At 44.5% G+C, this 22274-nt stretch overlaps 1 protein-coding gene across 1 annotated transcript; it reads left to right on the plus strand.

Moving 5' to 3' along the window:
* Positions 1-4013: 4013 nt before the first annotated feature.
* Positions 4014-21304, plus strand: GNB5 (G protein subunit beta 5). Its single transcript, XM_010165078.2, has 10 exons — positions 4014-4168; positions 5888-5929; positions 6687-6763; positions 8296-8428; positions 12290-12433; positions 15552-15643; positions 15765-15813; positions 18432-18528; positions 19571-19737; positions 20070-21304. Exons 1-10 carry the CDS (start codon positions 4076-4078, stop codon positions 20079-20081), a joined length of 906 nt encoding a protein of 301 aa, XP_010163380.2. The 5' UTR covers positions 4014-4075; the 3' UTR covers positions 20082-21304.
* Positions 21305-22274: the final 970 nt, after the last annotated feature.

Raw genomic sequence — 22274 nt, forward strand, 5'->3', positions numbered from 1 at the left:
CAGCACCCCCGCCATCCATCACCCCAGACACCCACATCACCCCGGCCCCCCGCATCCGCATCACCCCGGCCATCCATCACCCCGTCCCCCGCGGGGCTCTGTCCTGGCTCGGGCTGCGCTTCCTGCTGCCTTTGGTGTGTGTGTGGGGGGTGGGAGGCAGGAGACCGTGAAATATCCCCCACAGTGGATTCTGAGATTTGTTTGCATCCTTTTAATGCACATCTTAGTGACAGAAAGAAGGAAAGATTAACCCCAGCTTTGTGGAAGTTGGTGGGAATTTGCTTTAACGAGGCCAGGATTTCAGGCAAGGTGAAAGGGCTTGAAAAGGAACATTGGTTCCAACACCAGCTCCTCTCCCTGCCTTCCCCTAAACAAACAACTTGCAGGGATCCAGCGCTGATTCAGAGGTGCGGGGTGAGTCAGTGCCCGAGCTGTCAATGCGTAACACCCTTATCAGCTGCACTTTCAAGATCCGTGGTAAACGTAACAGAAATGACATAGGCAGATTTCAATGCTGCCTGCCCCCCACACCCCCCTACTCCTGTTCAGGAAAAATATAAACTAACCTTATTTTTATGGAGCTTTTCAAATAGGTACTAACTCATCTATCCTGAAATATAAAAATCCTTTTATTATTTCATTTTTATAATTACAATGATATATTTCAGGTAGTTGGTTGGGGGGTTTTTTTTAGAAAAAAAAAAAAATTACTGTATTCCTCTGAAATCATATAGTTCACTTTATTAGAAAAATATTAATGAGTCATTAAAACTTCTATTTAATCTATTTTGATGCCTTAAATGTTGAAAAAGAATCTGAGCCTATATCCAGTGATTTAGCTCTTAGTGTTTTGTAAGACTGGGGTACTGGCAAACATTCTTGAATTTCAGATGGGGGAGGGTTAAAAGATTTTTTTCTGGAGTAAATAGAGCATTTTCTTGTCCAAATTAGACAATCATATGTTATATGAGTGTCCTATTAATAGGAATCACTAAACAAATGGAGATGGCCTCATTACAGAAATATTACCATAAATCAGCATAGTCCTACAGTATAATTTCTGTATTGGAGGTAGTGGGGGCCTCTTTTTAACAGACCCCTTAAGAACATGCTTAAATCCATTCTTGCTCACAAAGAGTTTTGCCTAAGACTGCAGTGACACCTTAACCATGTGTGTCATTGATAGTCATAGGGTATTCATGTCTTTATCGTATGTAAAATCTGTAAAATTATGTTGGGAGGCTGTGTTTGCATAGCCATGACACGATTTCTAAGATAAAAGTCTTATGTTGCTGTAGAACAGTGCTCCCTCTTGATACTTTATATCATTGGTTCTGTATCAAAGCTTTTTTATACTTAAACTATCCCCAAGAACTATTTCTGCAGAGATTGTAAATTTCAGAATAAAGCATCTCCTCTGTTTTTTAGGGGTTTTTTTTGGTTTTTCCTAATCTAAAATTGTGTCTTTCACATTTTTTTGCTCTGATCATGACTTTCCCTCTATGGTTCCCAAAACAAACAGCTGGCTGAACTAGGATTGCCCTTATTTGTTCAAATGGTTTTGAAAAGCAGCTCTTAAAAATGTGGGTAGAAAAAGGAAATACCAAACTTGCATTTGATTTGCAGTCTTACAATTTTAAGGATTCAATTCTATTGCTTAAAATTTTAGGTGTAGGTAAAACAGTTTGTTCTGTTTGTGTGATCCATAAATTTTTAAAGCTAGAAGAGACTGTGAGGACCAACTGACTTCCAGCACAGAAAAGATCAAAGACCCAATAATATCTGCATCAAGTTCACACCCCCTGTTCAGGCCAAGCGATATGTTTTAGAAAAATAGCCTGTTTTATTTGGACTGTTGGAAAGCCACTCAGGCTACTTACTGGCTTTAGCTGATCTGCTTGCCTGAGTGCATAACTTTCAACTATCTTGAAACAATATTGGAGAACGCTTCAAAATAATTATCTGACTCTAAAACCTGTGCTAGGCGGGTGCAGGGTTATTATGGCTGGGGTTGGAGATAAGCATCCTCAGAGAATCAGTAAGGCTAAACCAGACAATTCCACAGAGTCTGACTGTGTTGACACAATGGAAACACTTTTCCCATTGTCTGTGAAACGTTTGTTTTTTCAGATACGTTCTGGACACAAGCATATTTCCAGCTGCCATAATAACCTCCTGTCCTGTGTTTTCATGTCTTTTGATTGGATCATTTGGCAGGTTTCCTTGGGCAAAAGTAGGGGAAAAATGTATCTTTTCCTCAGTGAGTTTATGTGGTACTTTCTCAGAAACTTGCTTCTGACCTCCTGTTAGAGATGGTACAGACAAATTGTCAGGAATGGTGGACAGCACTTGTGAGACTGGTTGAGCAGAGATTTCAGGTGAGAACATTATTCTGGCACAGCTTGCAGGGCTGGCTGGTGGTTTTGAAAGACGACTTGTCAAAAGCTCATCCACCAGAAATCAGTCTCTGCCTTAGGCAGAAATTGCTGCCCTGACCCTGTGCCAGGGAATGATCTCAAAGTGAAGGGTGCCTGCTCTCTTGCTGTGACAGCCCTTCCTAGCCCACGAGCTTTCTTGCAGCTCTAGAAAAGTGATGAAGGCTGAAGCAGCAATGCAGCTCCAGAGCAATCACCTGCCATGTGGGATGTGGAGCTCAGCCTCCAGCATGGCACTGAAAAGCTCAAGATTTCCTCCACCAGCTCACTAAAGCATGTGAGCTTCTGCGTTTATTTCAAAAGGTTTGAGTCAGGCATTGCCCCCTTAGATAAAAGCAGCTGGATCATTTTAAGTTTCAGCATGAACAAGCACCTAAGACAGGGAAGCGCTGGATCCTATTAGCTCTTCTCTAGAAGACACCAAGACATTTTTAGTTCTGGTGCCAGGGTCTCCTGCCCCAGGACCCTACTCTGCTGTGAGACTTGAAGCAGCTCCCACCCTCCCTGATGCTCTGTGTGAAGTGTGTCAGAGCTGCCACAGACTGCCAAGATACATCATGGCCCTACTCAGCTCTGTGCTGGATGAACAACGCTGGAGCAGAGCAAATAGGTTTCCTCAGATGATGCTTTCTCACAGATATGTGCAGATCACCCCAGCATGAGGCACCAGGGTTACATGAGACATCTCTTAGTTGTGCTGCGATGAGATGAATTTTATGTCAAAATGAGTTTGCACAATTGGAAATGTAAATTTGTTGGGTTTTTAAGAATATCAGCTGAAAGTACTGCTGTCAAATGAGGTATGTAAGAACTGGTTTCTCCTCCACCAGAGGATGCTACTCAGTAAAGTTGCTTGCCTCTGTTTCTGTTTCTCTTTCCCATAAAAGAAAAGGCTGACCCACCCATAAAGTCCTTGATGTCCATAGACACTGCTGAGAAATTGGGTTGTGCAGTCTTACAGTAAATGCCAAGCTTCTCTGCTCATTCAGAGCTGTGTCCTGGCCCTCAGTGCTCCCCTGGCCACCAGAAGGGATGGCAGAGCAGAGAAGTCTCCAGTGCCAGTATCATCATGCTGCGGTGCTGAGACCTGACTGTGGCTGAGAGTCTCACATCTGGAACAAGTGTTTTACCATTGAAACTTTGGAGATTTGTTGCTTACCCCCTTCTTTCATGTGATTTTTCCTCCAAGACCCAGTAGCGGTCTTTGCTTCTGCTGAGTACCTTGAGGCATGTGTTAGGTTAGAGGCTGACTTTACACTTTCAAGCCTCAGTCAGACTGAGGATTTCCCAATAAGAGGGGGTGAGGGGGTAATCTATTTACCAGTTATACTTGAGTGTGACAGACTGCAAGAGCTTCAGCTGCTACAGCCCTGGAATTTAAGCCCTGAGTGAATTAATTATCTTCGTCTGATGAATATGTTCATACACCGCCCACCTTGGTTTTACCACCTGCCAGCTCTGAAGCAGAGTTTGTTGGCTTGCACCATTGACTCAAACTTCATGGATTAATTCTTCCAAGGGACATTACTCATAAACATAGAAATGTGCCAGGGCAGAGCTTTGATGCAGGGCTCTCTAACCATCAGCTGTTTGCAGTTCATCAGGTGGCAGAGCGTGTGGAGGCGCTGGGCCAATTTGTGATGAAGACCAGGAGGACCCTGAAGGGCCATGGAAATAAAGTCCTCTGTATGGACTGGTGCAAAGACAAGAGAAGAATTGTGAGCTCTTCCCAGGTATGCTGTTTTTCAAAGCTGCTCTTGGGCACTGTACAAATCTTTTGGCTATGCTATATGCCACTCTTTGCAGGTGACACCTGTGTATATTGTAAATGTTTTTAAGATGCCTTTAAAGCAGTTTGTTGGCAATGTATTTGTTCAGAGAGCACAAATCCAAGCTTCTGATCATGGCTACACCTGTTGTAGCTAATACCCGAAATATTTCTTGTCCTGACATATACGGATTTTCCCCATATTCCATACTACAACAGAAAATAGAGAGAACTTAACTGAGGCCACTTTTATTTCCTTGTGCTTTACAGATAAAATATTTAGTAATGATTTCAGTTATTTGTTCAGTGAAAATAATCGGGTAAAGGGAAGGGCAGAAATGTTGATTCTTCTTGAGGTTTCTATGCACAGAAATTTCTTCTGCAGTCTGTATAATTGGTGTGACCTTGAAAACCTCAAACATCCTTCCAAAATTACTGTATTTACTTGGGCATCTTGAGAAACAGTCCTAACACCTGCTCAAGAGCAGTCTCATGAGCTGGAGGAGGTAATGAGATAATTACTTTCTAGATCGCCTGGTTTGTCCTGAGCCCAGTATGGCGGGGAGTGAGCCTGTTGCATCTCACAGCTGTTCACTGACCTATATGAAATCTGTCAGGGGTCTCACTTGAGGGATAAAAATAGGCAATCTGCATTGCAAGCCACCTTCAGTTACTGGGAGTTTTTACCATTCATGGTCATCTCAGCAAAGAAAACAATTTTAAATAATTAACATCACATTTTTAAAGTGGTTAAAATGTCAATGTGTAGATCAGAAAGCTGAACAAGCAAGTTGAAATGCACTTTTGCATTGTTTTAAGAACTATAGTGAGTCCAGGTAGAGCAACAATTCTTGCTCAGTAATGAACATTTCGCTTTCATGATACAGGGAGGATAATATTATTATTACTTTGCCTTATGTGCATAAGGCAAAGTAGCTGGCACGAGTGTAGCTGGCATACACAAAGTGGTTGTGTGGCTCTCTGTGGAGTGTTCTCACGATGACTATTTAGCAGATGGTATCAATGGATAATTGAAGGTTAATTAAGTGTAGTGAGAAGTAAAGGGAAATCCAGGAGAAGACAGGAAAGGGAAGATTAATAAACAGTGCAATGTCCATAAATAGTCCCCATGAGTGCTGCCAGCTCAGGAAGTGGTTTGTAATACAGGTCACCTCTTGTAGTTGTAAGGCCCAGTACTGAGCCACTGACAGTTATCACTTGAGAGAGGTGTCTGGCTTTGCAGGTGGTCATTACAGGCTGGGAGAAAGATGTTGTGCAAACACACTTGTGAGGGCTCAGTAGTGGCAGATTCCTAAGGAGATGGTCCTGTCCATAGCGCGTGCTGCAAGTGAGAGGAGTTCTCATAAACCCACTAAAAGGTACAGGTGGGAAAAACAGAAACAAAACAAAAAACACCCCAAAATGGTCTTTTAAGCCAACATCAGTGATCTCAGCAAAAAGGAGATATGGTTTCCTTCTGGTCAAAGACATAACTCATACTACTGAGGAGAGTCTCAGTGCTTCACTGTGACCATTGTGCTGTTGTTAAAATGGAGATAAAAATTCCATGACATAACAGACTGGGGGATGGTAATAAGCAGCAGAGTTTTCCCCAAATCTGAGAAGTAGACTGGCAACCATGTCTCTGGAAGGCCTCAATTTCTCTCTGTGTGCTTTCATTTAGGATGGGAAGGTGATCGTGTGGGATTCCTTCACTACCAACAAGGTAAGTGAAACTTCAGCAGATGTCAGATTTCTGTGCACAAGGCAAATGATGGTGGGATAAGATGGAGGGCTGAAGGGCTCACAGGTGTCACAGGAGGCAGCAGGATCATGGGATAATATGCAAACCTCCACCAGCACCACAAACCAAGGGGCCCAGGGCAAACTACCTCCCTTGACCTGTCTCTGAGCAAAGTCCCTGTCAGGACACTGGGCTTTGTCGTGGTCTCCAGTGAGAGCCTGTGATCCAGCCTCTTCGCTGGCAGGCAGGGCTCCCAGCTGGGGGCAGAGCCCAGCCAGCAAAACAGAGGCCCTCCCTGGGTAACCCCTGTACCATGTGTGATCACCTGGGATCCTTCAGCTGTGGTGCTCACTGTGAAATGGTGCTGCTGCTCCTCCAAGCCCTGCCACACAGCTGAGCAAAACCAGCTTGTTTGTAACTCCCTTTTACACTTACAGCAGTGGAGACCTTTTACAGCACTGAGTAACCCAAGAAAACCATGCTGTGGGGTCAATTTGGGGCTCATGAACAAGGTGGAAAGTGTCATGGAGGGACTAGACATCCACCTGCTGCTCTGCTGCATTCTGCAGTAAGGGTTGTCCCAGCCTTACATGTGAGTTATGGCTGGGGGAAACACCTCTATCTTTCACTGACCCTAAGGACATCCCACAGAAATACTGAACTTACTACTCTATGCTGTTTTCCTTGCACCAATGAGAGAAACAGTGATGCCCCAGTTTAAAGAAATGCTGTGTTTCAGGAACATGCAGTGACGATGCCATGTACCTGGGTGATGGCGTGTGCATATGCCCCATCTGGATGCGCCATTGCTTGTGGGTAAGTTCCTAGTTTCCACAGCTGTTTACACAGAGAAGCTTCATTTGTAGTGGTGTCCCAATGCCTTCAGATGGTGACAGCTAGAAGTTTGCATGCCTTGATTGTGGATGGAAGGACTACGTTCAGTGCCTCCGATTCTGTTCCCATAATGGCTCGTACATATTATTTCCACTGACTTCAGTGTAATAACATTTGTTGTGTAAGCATGGAAAATAATCCTCTTTCAGCATTTATATCATGGGTTAGGAATTCTGCATGCATGCAACTTCCCTGTTCCAGTTTGGTTGTGTGTGTTGGATATATCTTCTAAGGAAGAGTGGTTTTAACCCTCTTCTTTCTTTGCATTCTTTCTTCTATGTCATAGGGAAGGTTAGTCCTTAATGATTACCAGCGCATGAATAGATCTTGCCAAGATGGGGTGGGGAGAAGTAAACCCATCCCTGATAATCTTATCCAAGTTTTCTGAGGGCTCAGGTCTGAAAAAAATGATTTTATGCAGGGGAGAAAACAAAGAGATGAGATGTTGGCAAAACATCTTTTAAAAAGGGATTGGGTGGATCAGACAGACAAAGCAAGCTTGGGGCGAGAGAAAGGAACAAAGACTTAACTGTGCAACTTTCACATCTAGAAAGCAGCAGACTGAGACAGACAGGCAGACTCCATCAATGTATGTGGAGAGGGAGTCCAGAAACCCTATGTTTTTCACTAAAAAATGGAAGAATGGCAAGAATGTTCTGTTTTCACACTTGTAAGAGAGATAGGGAGGGCATGTATGTGTTGTACCACCTAATTCTGTATTTAGGCTGTGCTGTCAGTTAAGTGCTGTGGACGTAATATAAGGCACAGAAACAGCACGTGGTGATGTGCCGGGATCCCAGGGACCAGGGCAGGGCTGATCTACCATGGCTTGAGAAAAGGGTCAGACATGAGTCAGACGCTTTAGAAAAGAGTCCCACATCAGGCCTGGGAGATGCAGCTTAACTGGTGCAACTGTCCAGGAGGGACACACCAGCTACAGAAGTCAGTGCTTCTGTTACCTTTTTTCCAAACTCTTCTAAAAGCCCTGTCTTCACACCTACTACTTATTATACCATCTCTTCCATAGGAGTTAGGTCAAATTTATTAAGACAGATCTATAATGATGCTTAAATACTGATCCCCACAATGATGGATGTCAAAGAAAAAATAGCAGTTTGGCTGTATGTGAAACATTAACCCTGAGGTGACTTCTATGTCACCTCCCAGTTTATACTTTCGTGAGGTTTCATTCAGTGCCGTTTATAAACTCGATGAGGGTAAAAAATACTGAGGTGCAGCTGTTCCAGTTCTGTAAAGTATCCAGCTTGGTGAGGCAGCTGGGGCTTCCCTGCGCAGGGAGATCCCGGACAGCACAATACAGGGAAGTCGGTACTTGTAAGGGTTTGGCAGCGCAGCACTGACAGGTGGTTTCCTTCTTATCACCACTCGCCTTTTGTCGTTGCAGTTTTAACCAGTTCTCCTCTCTCTGTGATTGCTATTATTACTCTCTTTAGTGGCCTGGACAACAAGTGTTCTGTGTACCCTCTGACATTTGACAAAAATGAAAATATGGCTGCAAAGAAGAAGTCGGTTGCAATGCACACAAACTACTTGTCTGCCTGCAGCTTCACTAACTCAGACATGCAGGTAAATGCATTCCTTACCCGCTGCTCACCGTCCAGCAACACCTAACTGGAACTGCACTCGTATGCGGTGTCAGTAACCTTCCTGGCACCCAGGGCCACGTCCTGCCCCATGCAGGGGCTGCTGGAAAACCCTTACTGGGGACAAGGAGGGTGCTGCAGAAGCTGCTGTAAGGAAATGCTTGTCACAGCCCAAGGCCAGGCTGTCCTGCCTGTGCCCTGCGAACGCCTGGCCCTTCTGCAGAGGGAGCTCACTGGTACCGGTGTGTTCTCTGCTCACTGGGTCTGTGCTGCCTTGTGCTTTTAGGAGCTTAAACTAATACAAATAGTTAAAAACCCAGCTGAGATAGGGCTAGATTGGGTATGTGCCATGCCAGCCAGTCGACACTGTGTTGTTTGTCTGCTTTGTCCGGACCTCCAGCCAACTTTGCTTTTGCTTTCATTCTTAGTATCTTTTGTTTGCACCAAGTGAGATATTTGAGCTTGAGGATGGCCCCACGGGGCTAGCCCTGCTGTCTGTACATGCAGGGGTGTGTTTCCTTGAGGGAAAGGAGTGGTGCTACCCCCATCTCTCAGGCAGAGGGTTGGAGCACAGAGGGCTACAGTGGGAGACTATGGCAAAGCCAGGAACTAAATGCAGATCTTCTGAGACCAGGCCAGCCTTCCTCTGTAGTGAATATCTCAAAGATCTCCAGGAACACGAAAGATGATGAAAGGAGCCAGCATAATCCCCTTGTCCTCTCTGTTTTTTTAATTTAATTGAAGCTTGGCTCAGAGCAGTTCTGCAGCAAAATAAGTGGCAGAAGGGAGCATTTTAATTGCTCTCTGTGTCAGCAGAGCTGCTGGAAAGGGAATACCTTGTCCCCTTCTTCCAGATATTTGGAGCTCTTCTGAAGGAAATATCAGCTCTCATTGCTTCTATTCTGGGACATGAGATGCCCAAGACTATGTTGTTGTTTGTTGTTCTATGGTTTCTGTAATGACTCCGAGGTTCTAATTTAAGTCCATTGCCATGGAAACAAGTGGTGGAGGTACCCAGTGCTCAGGCTTGCTTAGCCCTGACCTTACTGTGCTGGAGCCCTGCGTAATTAGAGCAGTCTAAATTAAGTAGAATATTTTTGATGAGACAGAAAACCAGTGTTCTCTTTTCTTGTCCATACCTATATGCATCATTACTAAATCCTATGAAAGGAAAAATAGGTGTTCATTTTTCATAATAAAAAAAGAAAGAAACGTTGAGTCTTTTTTCTCCATATTAAATACAGCAAACTGCATTGATATTGAACATAATGGATTGCTATTGTTAAATAATACCACAGCAGATTTAGGTGCTTTATAGTCAGTGATTCAGAGATTTTTTCTGAAGACTTTAAAAATAATTTTCTTGTGATTGATAGGCTTCTAAGTAATAATTTATAGGACTCTATGTTATTATTGAAACAAATACAAGCAAGTGGGTTGGCCAAGCTTCTGTTAGGACACTGTTATGTAGGGGAGCCTAGAGAATCCCAGATTTCTTGTCTTTTTCCTTTTACATAACGGCCTCAGAATTAAGATTATTCAGTAACTCTGAGGGTGCACAGTGCAGCACACACAGTGTGCAGGAGCTGTCCCAGCTGTGTGCGGAGCAGCTCTGCTCTCCTGGCTCGCATCATTGAGGGATGTGGTACCTGTCCTGGAGCAGCCCTAGCGCATGGTGGAGGTGTCCCGCAGCCCAGTGGCCCCACAGCACCCACTGCTAGGTGCTGTGAACACTGCTGCGCTGCCTTGGCTGCTCTCTTAAACTACAGCTCAGTTTTCCCTTGGAAGAATGAAAGACAGGGTAGGAGTTCAGGAGTTGGTGTGCCCATGGCATCTGGCAGCGCAGTGGAAAGAGAGGAGATCTGGGGGTGGTTCATCATCGATTAAAGACACTCTCAGGCTGTGTGGGTGCTGAAAAAGTGGGTGCCATCCTTTCTCCGTATCATGTTCCCACCCTGGGCCAAGAAAAGCACTGAGCTTCAGGGCTGGGCGACCCACACACCTCCTTCTTGGTGCCCCAGATCAGTCTTGCCAGAGAGAGCCTCCCCCGCCTCAGTACGCAGAGAGCTGGGGAGCCTCGCTTCCTAAATTAGGTATCTGCAGCTCTGCCGTGTGATAATGCTCCCCACGTGACGATGCTCCATGCGTATTAATAGCAACAGTTAACTGGGATCTCAAGTGTTCTGCATAGGGCAGGCAGCCTTGCTCCCGGCGCAGCAGGGATGGGAAGCGGGATGAGGCTGGTGGCGATGGCCAAGGAGGCAGAGGTGAGGGTGGCCCCTCTGCCCTTGCCATGGCTCCCAGCCTGGTGTATGTGCTCCTGGCAAGCAAGAGCTGTGTCCCTGCTGTCCCCTGCCCCGCTGTCCCCTGCCCTGTGCAAGTGCTGCCTCTTGCCGCCAGGCTCCAGGCAAGGATCCCCATCCAGTGCTGCCAGAGCCTCGAGCAGCAAGCCTGGGTCTAATGGCAAAGAGTGTTAATTCCCTTCTGGTTTTGGAGTTTTGGAGTTTGGTTTGGTTTTATTTTCAATAGCAATACCCTCTTATGTTGAGTCCATAACATTTCTCTTTAAGCATCAGCTGGAGCTCTGGGTTGCCAGCAGACTCTTCCCTTACACTTTTAGCTACTCCTATTCCCCTCATAGCTGTCTTACATGCTATTGCAAGAGCAAATCCTCTGAGCTGAAAGTCTTCATTCCTCAGCCAAGTACAAATACTCCTCAGAACAGAGAAGTTCATTGATCTAGGCTCAAAAGCTAGCCAGAAAGACAAGTCATGACTTTCTTCTGCTATTATCATCTCAGAGTATTAGCGTCTCTCCACTGCAGGATTCAGAACAGTCTGTTCTGCAGCTTTGCAGACCTCTGCTTATGGGAGGAGTTTTTGGAGCATCTGTCAAACATGTTCAGTGTTTAACCTTTATGCAACTCTGTGAATGGTTTCATGATTCTGTGATCGTTTTCCTCTTGAAGAGTATTTCCTTTTTAACTTCTAACTGCCCACTGGCATCCCTTGAGTTTCCTCACCAACCATGAGAAAAACCTGTGTACCAGACTGAGAGCCCTCCTAAGTTTACCTGTGCCTCCTTCCACACCACTGCACAGGGACCCTTTCAACCTATGTGATTGCATAACAGCTTTGGGTGCCGAGGGGAAATTTTGAACAATTGAGCATCATCAGGATTTAGCCACAATAACAAGTGCTGATCACATGTGCTTTCTACAAGTACTGTAGCAGATGAGGGAATCTGTGAGCTATGTTCGGTCAGTGTATATTCAAGCCCTTTCACACACAAATGGTTTTGGACAAGTGAGAGCTGATGGACTTATCAAACAACTGTCTAGACAGGCTTACTTCCCTTTCAAAAAATCCACGCCTTAAGCCAAATTAATTGGGTTTAACCTGGCTATTTCAAGCAGAAAAAAAAATCAGAGAGTTAAACAGGTATACCTAACTCCAACAGTTCTCTTTACCTGGGTTGAATTCCAGCAGCCTAAGTATGGATAGGGTTGAATGCAGGGGCAGAGAGGAATACCAGTCTGGTTCTACCTCCTTTTTGGAGGATAAGATCCTTACTGCATCAGTTCTCCAAACCCCACTTCACAAAACTGACCATTACTGAAGCACTGTGTAGGTATAGCTGTGTCAGTACAGCTCTCCTTTCCACTGTAACTTCTTTCCTTAAAAATAAAATCCAAACTGTGTTGTTATGGCTCCGATTTATTGCATAATATTTCATTACATTAAAATTGTCCTTGGTATATGTGTAGGATGTCAGTTGTTTCTTTGTGAACTTGAAGATTATCTGCTGATTTTTGTATTGTGACTTTTCTTGCCACATCCTATAGATCCTGACAGCAAGTGGAGATGGAACTTGTGCACTGTGGGATGTTGAGAGTGGGCAGCTTCTACAGAGTTTCCATGGTCATGGAGCTGATGTCCTGTGCCTGGACCTGGCCCCTTCTGAAACGGGAAACACATTTGTGTCTGGGGTAAGCAGGAGCTTCCTATCATAATATAAAATTAAGGAATGTGGGAGGGAAAAGGCAGCAAAGCAGGAGGCTCGTGATCTTATTGAGAGAGTGCTAGAGTATGTGTTGGAAGCCCCAGTGCAATCCACTCATTGCAAGCACATTTTCCAAGCTGGAGCAAATTAAACCCCTGACTGTGGGGTCAAACCCACCCAGCCAGTCTGACTGCAGTTCTGCTTATTTAGCACATTCCACCCCACACCAAAGCAGTCCAGTCCAGGATCAAAACAACGCCTCTCCCAGGAAGGGAAAAGCTCAGACTCAGAGCAGTGGGCTCGCACCGCAGCAGAGGTGTGAGCCCCTGTGGATAGGCGCCCGGCACAGCAGACGACTCCCCACATTTGGCTCTTTTCTTGTGCCCAGCTCTCTGGAGCCAGACAGGGTGCGCCAGGCAGCTGCTCAGGGCATTGAAGTGGGGCTGCAAGTAACGTGTCTGCCACTATGTCCCTCAATTGCTCCCCAGAAACCAAGGAGTAGCTTGGATGCTGGCTAAACCCTCCTACAAGTTGGAGCAGGGAGATGAGGTGTGGCCACATCTTCAGCTGTTACTGAGTCCCTGTACCAGAGGCATTTAAAGCCCCTTCATTGGTTGAACGATGCCTGTTCCCTGTCCTGGACCAAAGAAACACAGAAACCTCTCTGGGGCTGCAGGACTGGTCTGGGAAGGTACCCAGGGCATCTTCCAAATCTTGTCTTGCTGCTGAGGGATCGTTGTTCCCAGGCAGCCGAGCCCTTGGCATGCAGCCCGGCAGTGGGGCAGGCAAGGCATAACGTGAGTGGGATGGGGCTCAGCTCCTTTTTGAGGTGATCCTGGTCTTTCCTACATCAGAACTTAAGTGTGCAGGGGAGGGTTGGGAGGAGCTGAGAGATGACCTCTCCTACTAGAGGCAGGTTGCTACCAGTAACTTTACTGAAGGTACCTGGTTTCTGAGCCCCACCTGTGCTGGCCCAGGGCTGGTCCTGTGCTTGCTGATGGAAATGGCCCTTGTGTCAGAGGGTGACAACCATGGATTAGGGGATTCTGCTTTTCGCGCTTGGCGTCATGGTGCCATCCACACACAATAAACCTGGACCTCTTCTGTTATGGCTCTTTTATCAAATTTGGCTGGCCCATCAGGAGCAGAGCCCAGCACACTGGCCCAGTTTGCCTGCTGCTAGCACAGCTGCTCTGAAGCGTGACTGAAAGCTAATTCCATCTGAGTGCATTACTCCTCCCAGGCTTTCCTGTCACTGAGCTTGCTTCCCAGAAAGGATAGATTCATTCTCCCTGGGAACAGCTCAGCTTATTATAGGGCAAAGAATCACAAGCAGCTATGGTACTGCTAAGAGAATATGTCATACTTGTGTCGATGTAGCAGCTTGGGCATGTCCATGCTTACAGGGACTCAATTCATCACATGCAAAATACCACTTCAGTGAAGATCTGTCTTACATTGTGTCAATACAGATATACCCAAAATAGTGCAACCTGAAGGTATGGTAGCATAGAGAGACTCCCTGTATGCTGTGCCTATATGCAATACAGTAGCCTTGAGCTGGAATAAGCAATGCCAATACATCAGTGTGTAGACTGGGTGCTGTTACATTTAACAGCTTCACTGAAAATCCCAGCCCCCCTGGGAGCTCAGGACTGCATCCCAGGCTGTTGTGCCCAGTGCCCTCTGCTGCTCCTTGGGGCGAGTTGGGTAGCACTCAGGGGCCCATCCCTCTGCAGGTGGTTGCTGGTTTCTCCTTTAAAAGCTTAGGAGTCAAAGCACCAGCTTGTCAGATTGGTCTTGCCCCCAAACTCCCGGAGTGGTCAGTAAGAAGAGTGCACATGGAAGCAATATGAAGGGCTGGGCTTGGGCTGTGGCAGGGCTTGAGAGGGAAATATGCTGAGTCCAAAATGTTCTCTATCCTGTTTGGTTTCCCTCGTGCAGAAACCACAAGTTGGTACAAAGGAACATTACCTCTTTTAAATAATTACATCATTGGTAAAAAAATGGCTTTTCATTTTAACAAGAAAATTACAAAAAAGAAGAGAGAAAGATGTGAATTGTGAAGAGACTTTAATTTAATTAGTGATCATATTTGCTTAAAAAGAAATAACGTGTGTGGTATGGTCTGCTGGGCAGGACATACTAGCTCGGAGAAGCATCAGCCGCCTGGCCTGCTCTGTGCTTCCCACACAGCCTCAGAGAGGCTGAGTCCCCCAGAGCTGAGTCTGCCTATGGCTGCCCCTCAGCAGGGTCATATTTATTAAAATCTCCCATCACTCTTAAAAGAAAAGTCCGTGTTCTTCTTCTTGTCACCACAATTGTGACAGCAGGAAGACACAGCAGCTGAGAGCTTGGCCCTACGGGTATGAGATGGTTCCTGCCCCGAGCATTCAGGGTGCTGAGCACCTCGCAGCAAGCACCCAGAGTTAAATGATCTTTGCAAAGCACAGCTTGGAAGGGCAGGTTAGGGCTTGATAATGACATGAAATGCTGTTGTGCTGCTTTTCTCATCCCCATCATGCCGTTGAGCACGTGGGTGCAGAGCCACGGCAGGGGTTAACTCTGGCAGGAGACTGGGCAAGAGACCCTCCGGATGTGCTTATTTCATTTTCTATTTCAGTGTATGAAAAGAATTAGTTATAAAACTTTAAATGGTGGGTATTAATTTTTTATATTGGGCATGTTAAGTGGTAAGGGAATGAGTCAGTTACACAGCTCTGTGGCACGGTGGGACTGCAGACACGGGTGCCGCAGCAGCACAAGCAGAGCAGGGCTGTGAGTGACAGTTGGTATGGGACTGCCTGTGCCAACACCCCAATCCTGCCTGCACCCCGCGGCGCTGGATGGCAGTGCTGTGCCCGTGCTGGTCTGTGGCACCATGGGGGCTCCAGCTTTTGTGGGGTACTCTGCTCCTAACTGCAACTGCACCAGCTTGGGGGTACCAGTACAGCCAGTTCTGGGGGTTCCTTGCTGGGTAAATCCCCTCAGAGCTGTGATGATCAGAGCCTATGGATGTAGCTGGGCTTGATGACGTGTATCAGGCACAATAGGGCTGAATGGCACCATTTGCACAACTGTAGTTTAATTTTTTGTCTTATTAGGGATGTGACAAGAAAGCCATGGTTTGGGATATGCGGTCTGGTCAGTGCATCCAGTCATTTGAAACCCACGATTCAGATGTCAACAGTGTCAGGTCAGTATGTTTCTGGGAGAGGACACATTTGTGATGTTGAGCAATGTGCTGGCTCTATTTTTGAAGTCTGACCTCATCCAAGTAATGTAATGTGTTCTGGTCTTTTTTTACTCATGCACAGATATTATCCGAGTGGAGATGCTTTTGCCTCTGGTTCAGATGATGCCACGGTATGTTAACTCAGCAACCTAATTTATGGAATTTCTATTACTTCCCAAGTCAGATTTTCCTAAAAGACTAGGTCACATCCACAGAGGACTTTAAGTGATGAAACTGAGCCTGTGACACCAAAGTTACAGAATTAATAATGCTATAATACATATTAAATACTATATATAATAATAGGGAAAATCTAGTAACGCTTTGTAGGTCTGCAAATTTTTCTGCATGAGGTACTGCCCAAATATTCATTTCAGATTTTCTGTGTTTTGAAGTTTCATGATCAAAATCAGTTGTCTTACTGGAAGAGATTTGACTTCTTGGTCACAACATGGGAGGAACCAGTTGAAATGCTGCAGCTTGTGAAAGAAGGAGCAGCAGCATAGCAGAAGGGCATGAAGGGAGGCTGCACATGAGTGTGCACGTCCTGGCAAGCAGAAGGGCCATTAGCTCAGCATGGAGCTGCGCAGCCCTGGTCAGCTGGCCTCTGCAGCCCTGGGGTGGCCTTGGGCAGGTATATCTCCTCCCTGTCAGCCTGACTCATTGCCAACACTCTTCACTGCAATGAGTCATTGCATCCAGGTCATCCTGGATGATACAATAGCTCTTACTGATCTTACTTATCCATGAGCAAGCTGCTAGGAGGGGCACAGTATGTATTGACAGGTAATTTTGGTCAGCGCATTGTATGCAAAATGTCACTTACCTCCTGGTGCCTTCAGGCCCCTGGGTGATGGCCCCTGGGTGATGCACACGGCTGGTGGCTCTCCCGGCAGCTGGTGAGTCCTCATGGGGGACCAGGCTCTGCCTGTACCACAGCCCTGCAGGGACTGAGCTGGCAGTTAAGTGTAACTTGAGAGCAGACATTTTCTGAGGCATCTGGCACCTTGTTTCTCCTGTTTATTCAAACATGACCTGAGTTGCATGAGGGTGAAGACTCTTTCTAAAGTACTCTGCCTTCAGAGCATGTTTTGAGTCTGCTCCAATACTAGCTAAACTCAATAGAAACATTCCCATTGTCTTCACTGGATGCAGAGACCTTCCAAGGCTCTTCTGGAGAGAATGTACACTGCTTTTAGGTCTTAAAAGCTGTGATTATAAATAAATACTTCTAGCTCTGTGGTGAGCCCAGTGCCTCTCTGCACATTCAGATGTGGTACTGTGAGTGAGCATCTGAGGTGCTGAGGGAATGAGATGGAGAAATTGTCCATCATTAAAGTCCAATGACAGCACTCTCTTTTCATGCCCAGTACCACAGGCTCTGGGCGCCTGTGCTTATTAATTTATTTGATGGGGGTTTTCTCTCTTAACTATTCCTGACACCCCCAACTTGAGCAGGAGAATGGGAAATTCCATCTTTTGACAGAGGTTTTGGCAGTTTCCATCTACTTCATTCTTTAAATGAAGGGGATGGTGTTTTCAGCATTACAGACTGATACACTGACTGATATCCTTGACCTGATTTATATACTTAGGGATTTTGAGGAACAGATAATCCTGTCTGACTGGAGCAAAACCATAAAAGTGTGCTCACATGGCAGTGCTGTCACCTGTGGTGACCCCGACTCCCTATCAGGACAGTCTGATGGAATTATTCATCGGCATGGAGCACTGGGAGACCTGGACTTCACATACTTGACAGCTCCCCACAGCCCTGCGAATGAAACAGCCTCTCCTTTATGTGAAGGCTTGAAAATCAGCCATTTTTCATTAGTAAAGTCTATTAATATTAGCAAACTTGTCTGGCCAGTGTTTGCTTGAATATAACTTATTGAGGAAGGTTTTCAGTTCAAGTAGTTTCAAAAATGCACTTTGATTTCAGGGCTAGCAGACTGCCTTTCTGCATGGCAATGAAGTCTGAGCTGCCTATACATTATTTCCATGTTAAACAAGCCTAATATGCTGGCAAATGATGAAAACAGGAAGTGCAGGTTGTAGAGGTGATTGGGGATTTTCCATGAGAAATGAAAACCAAAGATCTGTTTAAAAACTTATTGTTTCACTTGAATTATTTTCATGTACGAGGCCTTTCAGACAGAGAGGCCTCGTGGAGGGGCAGAGGCTGTTTGCTAGCCTGTCCTACTCGGAGCAAGGACTACATCTAGGCTTCCCTGTGCCAAGGGACTGTCTGTCTGAGCACCGTGCCATGCAGTCCATGTTCTCAAAGATGACTAGAGATTTAATCCTCCATCTCCCAGACTCCAGCTGTGGCTAAACTGTTGTCTTTAGATATTGTCTCCCCATGCACCCCCACAGAAGCAGGGTGCCCTAATGTGTAGGAAACCACAGTGGGGAAGCAAGAGGGTGGGGGGACTTTCAGTGGGTAGCCATGGTCCAAAACACACCACTCATCTCTTTATAGCAGGAGGTTTAAAGAAGTGGTTTGGAAAAGCAAGTTCTTTGCTGAATTTATACAAAACAGCCTTGTGTTGCTCAGATCCCTGTTAGACTCCAGAAGAGTCCCAGCTACTGCAGGCAGAAATAGCAAAAGGAAAAAAAGCCAAGCAGCCGCTTCTCGTGATGCCTCTTAGGCTGCGGTCCTTCCCTCTCAGATTTTTCCAATGAAATGTAGTAGCCATTGGCTCCAGCCTTTCCCAAGACATGTGTGTTGGTTTTGTTTTAATCCTAGTGTCGTTTATATGACCTTCGTGCAGACAGAGAAGTAGCAATTTATTCCAAAGAGAGCATCATTTTCGGAGCATCCAGTGTGGACTTCTCTCTCAGCGGTGAGACCCGAACTTCGGAGGTTATCTTGGTGTTGGGATTTGGGGTGGACTGTAAAATTTTGTCAGTTTAATTTGATAAAGCGTTTTTTATTACAAGTTATAAAAAGTAATACTAAGTATTAAAAGAAACATTTAATACATGGAAGCCTTTTTTTGCCTCTGTAAAAATAATTACTCTTTAAATAACCTGGCTGGCTATTGCTTTGTTGTAGCAATGAGAAGTATTTTCCTGGCCCTACTGAAGGCAGGAAATATTTTGCCATTAACTACAGCTAAGCTAGAATTTCACAATAATGATTAAAAACATTTCAAAGGAAACATGAAATGTAACTAGACTATTAAGCGCTCTTACATAAATAGTTTATAAAAGGATAATAAATGATTAATAGCAGTAAAAGTATGTTAGAGGAACATGAAGACAGAGACATTACCATTTTTCACTACAGATCCAGAGACACGAGCTCGAGTCTTCTCCCTCCTGTCCCAGCACAAATGCAGAGCTCCTCCAGTCCCCTGTGTGGGGATGAGTGGGTGGTGAACTGCCCTCCTCCTGTGACAGAGGCGAATGTCTCTGTGATGGTCACAAGCACCACAGCTTGTCCCGCTGGGGACACGGAATCACTTACCAAATTGTCTACTAATCATTCAAACGTTTGTATTTAACTTCTTGCATAAAGTCTGAGCAAAATGTTATTACCCTGCACTAGCTGTTGAAGTGCTCTTCAGTGTGTTAGTGTGTTGTGATTTGGAGTCATCCCCCATCTCTAATGACTGAACTGATTTTATATAATTTAACTCACTTTTAACTATATTTTTAACTAATAAATTTTAATTGGTTCAGCATTTAGTATGGATAGCTCAGCAGTGGGGCAGGGGTGTCCAGCAGGAGCACAGCCAGCCATGGAAAGCTGGGTTGTGGCTGGCTGGGTGATGCATGTCCTGCAGAAGGCCCTTGCTGCAGTCAAGACCCGTTACCTACTTGAGACTGCATTTAGTCTCATTTTCTCATTTCTCATTTGTCTCAATCTGATTTTCTTTGTAGGTCGCCTACTGTTTGCAGGCTATAATGATTACACCATAAATGTCTGGGATGTGCTGAAAGGGTCCCGTGTATCCATTCTGTTTGGACATGAAAATCGTGTCAGCACCTTGCGGGTCTCTCCCGATGGGACAGCGTTCTGCTCAGGCTCCTGGGACCACACTCTGCGAGTAAGTGCTGAGAGCACCTGCCTTGGGTGCTTTGTTTGATTGTTAAAAAAAAGGGGTGAGGGGGAAGGGTTGTTACAGGAAAACTGACTCTAGAGGGACTAACGAGGATATAAAACCATAATGTAAAACATAAACACAAAATTCAAATTAAAAAAATTCCCACAGAGTGCTAGCCAAACTGTTGAAGTTAAGGGAATTTTGAATTTATGGGTTAAATAATATCACTGCCGCTGATACACTGTACTACTAATCTGACTGCCTTGCCAAATTTTGATTAAATGTTTGATAGAATAGTCAATGTCATAAACAATTGTTCAACTCTCTCTCTGCAGATCTGGGCTTAACCTGAGATCCTGTATGCAGAATCAAATGAAGACTGATACCCTGGACTACAAAAACTGCATAAAAAAGCCACCCCTCAAAATCAGATATTCACTACACTACAAAAGAGTGACACAGAACCCACAGATTAACACAACTAGGTAGAAGATGTAATCTGCTTGAACGCATAGCAAACATCAATTTGTAGTTAAATGAAATGGTTTTAATTCTGTTTTGAAACTATCTTCTTTTATTAGAACTAGTTTAGGTAATTATAAAGGGACTTTTCTCTGAAGTCACCTGTATCATAGAATTGAGTATTTCAGTGCACATTACTTATTTATTTGCATGAATTGAGTTCCTTTTTAAAGTAAAAAAAAAAAAGAAAAAAGAAAAAAAGATTCCTGATTTTATCAGGATGTAGTATAAGACTTTGGAAACATTCCATAGTAGTGCATAGAATTTTGGTGTTGGGAAGTGGAAAGAAAAACAATTCTGATACTTTATGATGGCATTATGGATGACTGAACCTTGGTAGTAAGTAGAGGAGCAAAGGACCTACTGTGAAGGTACTGGCTGTTGTCATAAAAATGTATTTTTTGTACAAAAAAGGAATCCTTTCAATCCGTGTTTTTTCCTACCGTCTTTTTAGATAGAAATAAGTATTTAATCTCTGTTACCTGAGTATAAAGAATCTAAATATATACAAAATTACAAACTGCAAAGATGAGGGATATAAACATGATTTACATAATCATGAGGTAATAGTTAACCAGTAGTTTCTTAGAAATTTTTAATTGTATCACTTGGTGAGTGAATTTTCTTTTACTTAAAGGAATACTACATGCTAAGCACTAAGGGATGCTACAAGCTAAGCACTAAGCACCGTTATACTGATGGTCAAATCTTTTCCAAGTCCGTCATAGTCATTCTATGGTCATGATTCTTATTTGCATTTTGACCAGTTCATACCACTTGGGCAGGACAATGTAGCTTAAATGTGTATTAAGGCAATATATGCCCATTTTTAAGGTCCTTCTGCAATGTCAGAGCAGTGTACTTTCATGGGTCAGACATTACAAGCCAAATCGTACGGTCCTTCCTCTAACAGTAATCTCCCACGGGCATGGACGTAGTTTTGTTGTAGTTGGACTTGAGAATGAACAACAGTGAGTTGTTGAAAACCTTCTGTGACCCACAGTCCTGCCAGCGTTTGATCCTGTGCTCACCAGCGCCCGCAAGCCCATCTGATCCAGGAGCTGCTGGGTTTCAGGGAAGCAGTACAGCCAGCCACATTGCTGGCTGCCCCCAGCCCTCTGCCTGAGCATAATAATGCAATACACAAACTGGCAGGACTACCCCCATGCGGAGCTGAGGCTGTAGAATTAAGATTTAATCAGATAAAGCTGAGATACAGTTAATTATAGCATTATTGAGAAATTATATCTGCATTTATACATCGAAAACTATTGAGACTAGAGTGTGTGACCTCTGCTTGCACTGACGGGTACTGAGTCAAACCCACGTAGAGGCACATAGAGAGCAAAGTGCTGGAGTTATGCTGGGGGCTTGCACAGTCAGGGCTTTGAAATGCAAGTGGTGAGATACATCTCCGAAAAGATCAAAGATATGATTTATATTTAGATTGAAACAAGAGAAAACAAGCTCACTGGAGTGAGCTTGATCACACACTCACTGATCACTGGATCACTGGATCACTGGCACTGGCTCTTCTGCTAAGTTTGATGATAATATCCTCATTCTATTTGAAAGTGGGGTTTTTTTACAATTACTTAAAGATTGTATTAGAAACAAGGTCTCCTCATTCATGAAAACATTAGGTTCCACAAATCCATAACCAGTTAACCTAAGACACTGGTGTTTGCATCACCTTCAGTCCCTAATGAAATAGTTCAGCTGTTTTCACTTGGAAAAGTCAACTCTGATGCTTTGCAGTATTTGTGGCAAACTATCCCTGTAACTGAATGCACTATGGAAATGTCATATAGAGCTCACTGTGCAATATTGAGTCAATACACTGTACACATTTGATCAGAGGATTAATATTAATGTTTAGATAGTATTTATTGGTAAGATGTTTGTTTTAAACATACTACATTGTGTTGATACTTATGGATGGTCTCTAAATACAATAAATTGTATTTTACATATTGAGAACATGTATATAGTCATTTTTCCCGATCAGTTAGGTATTT

This window comes from Antrostomus carolinensis, unplaced genomic scaffold, assembly GCF_000700745.2.
Source record: "Antrostomus carolinensis isolate BGI_N321 unplaced genomic scaffold, ASM70074v2 scaffold27743, whole genome shotgun sequence".
Taxonomy (NCBI): Eukaryota; Metazoa; Chordata; class Aves; order Caprimulgiformes; family Caprimulgidae; genus Antrostomus; species Antrostomus carolinensis.

Excerpts from the sequence above, each read along its gene's own strand:
- GNB5 (XM_010165078.2), top strand. The coding sequence starts at position 4,076 with ATGAAGACCAGGAGGACCCTGAAGGGCCATGGAAATAAAGTCCTCTGT. Across the intron at positions 15,814-18,431 it reads CTGGTTCAGATGATGCCACG|TGTCGTTTATATGACCTTCG; the intron begins GTATGTTAACTC and ends TTTTAATCCTAG. Across the intron at positions 18,529-19,570 it reads TGTGGACTTCTCTCTCAGCG|GTCGCCTACTGTTTGCAGGC; the intron begins GTGAGACCCGAA and ends TTTTCTTTGTAG.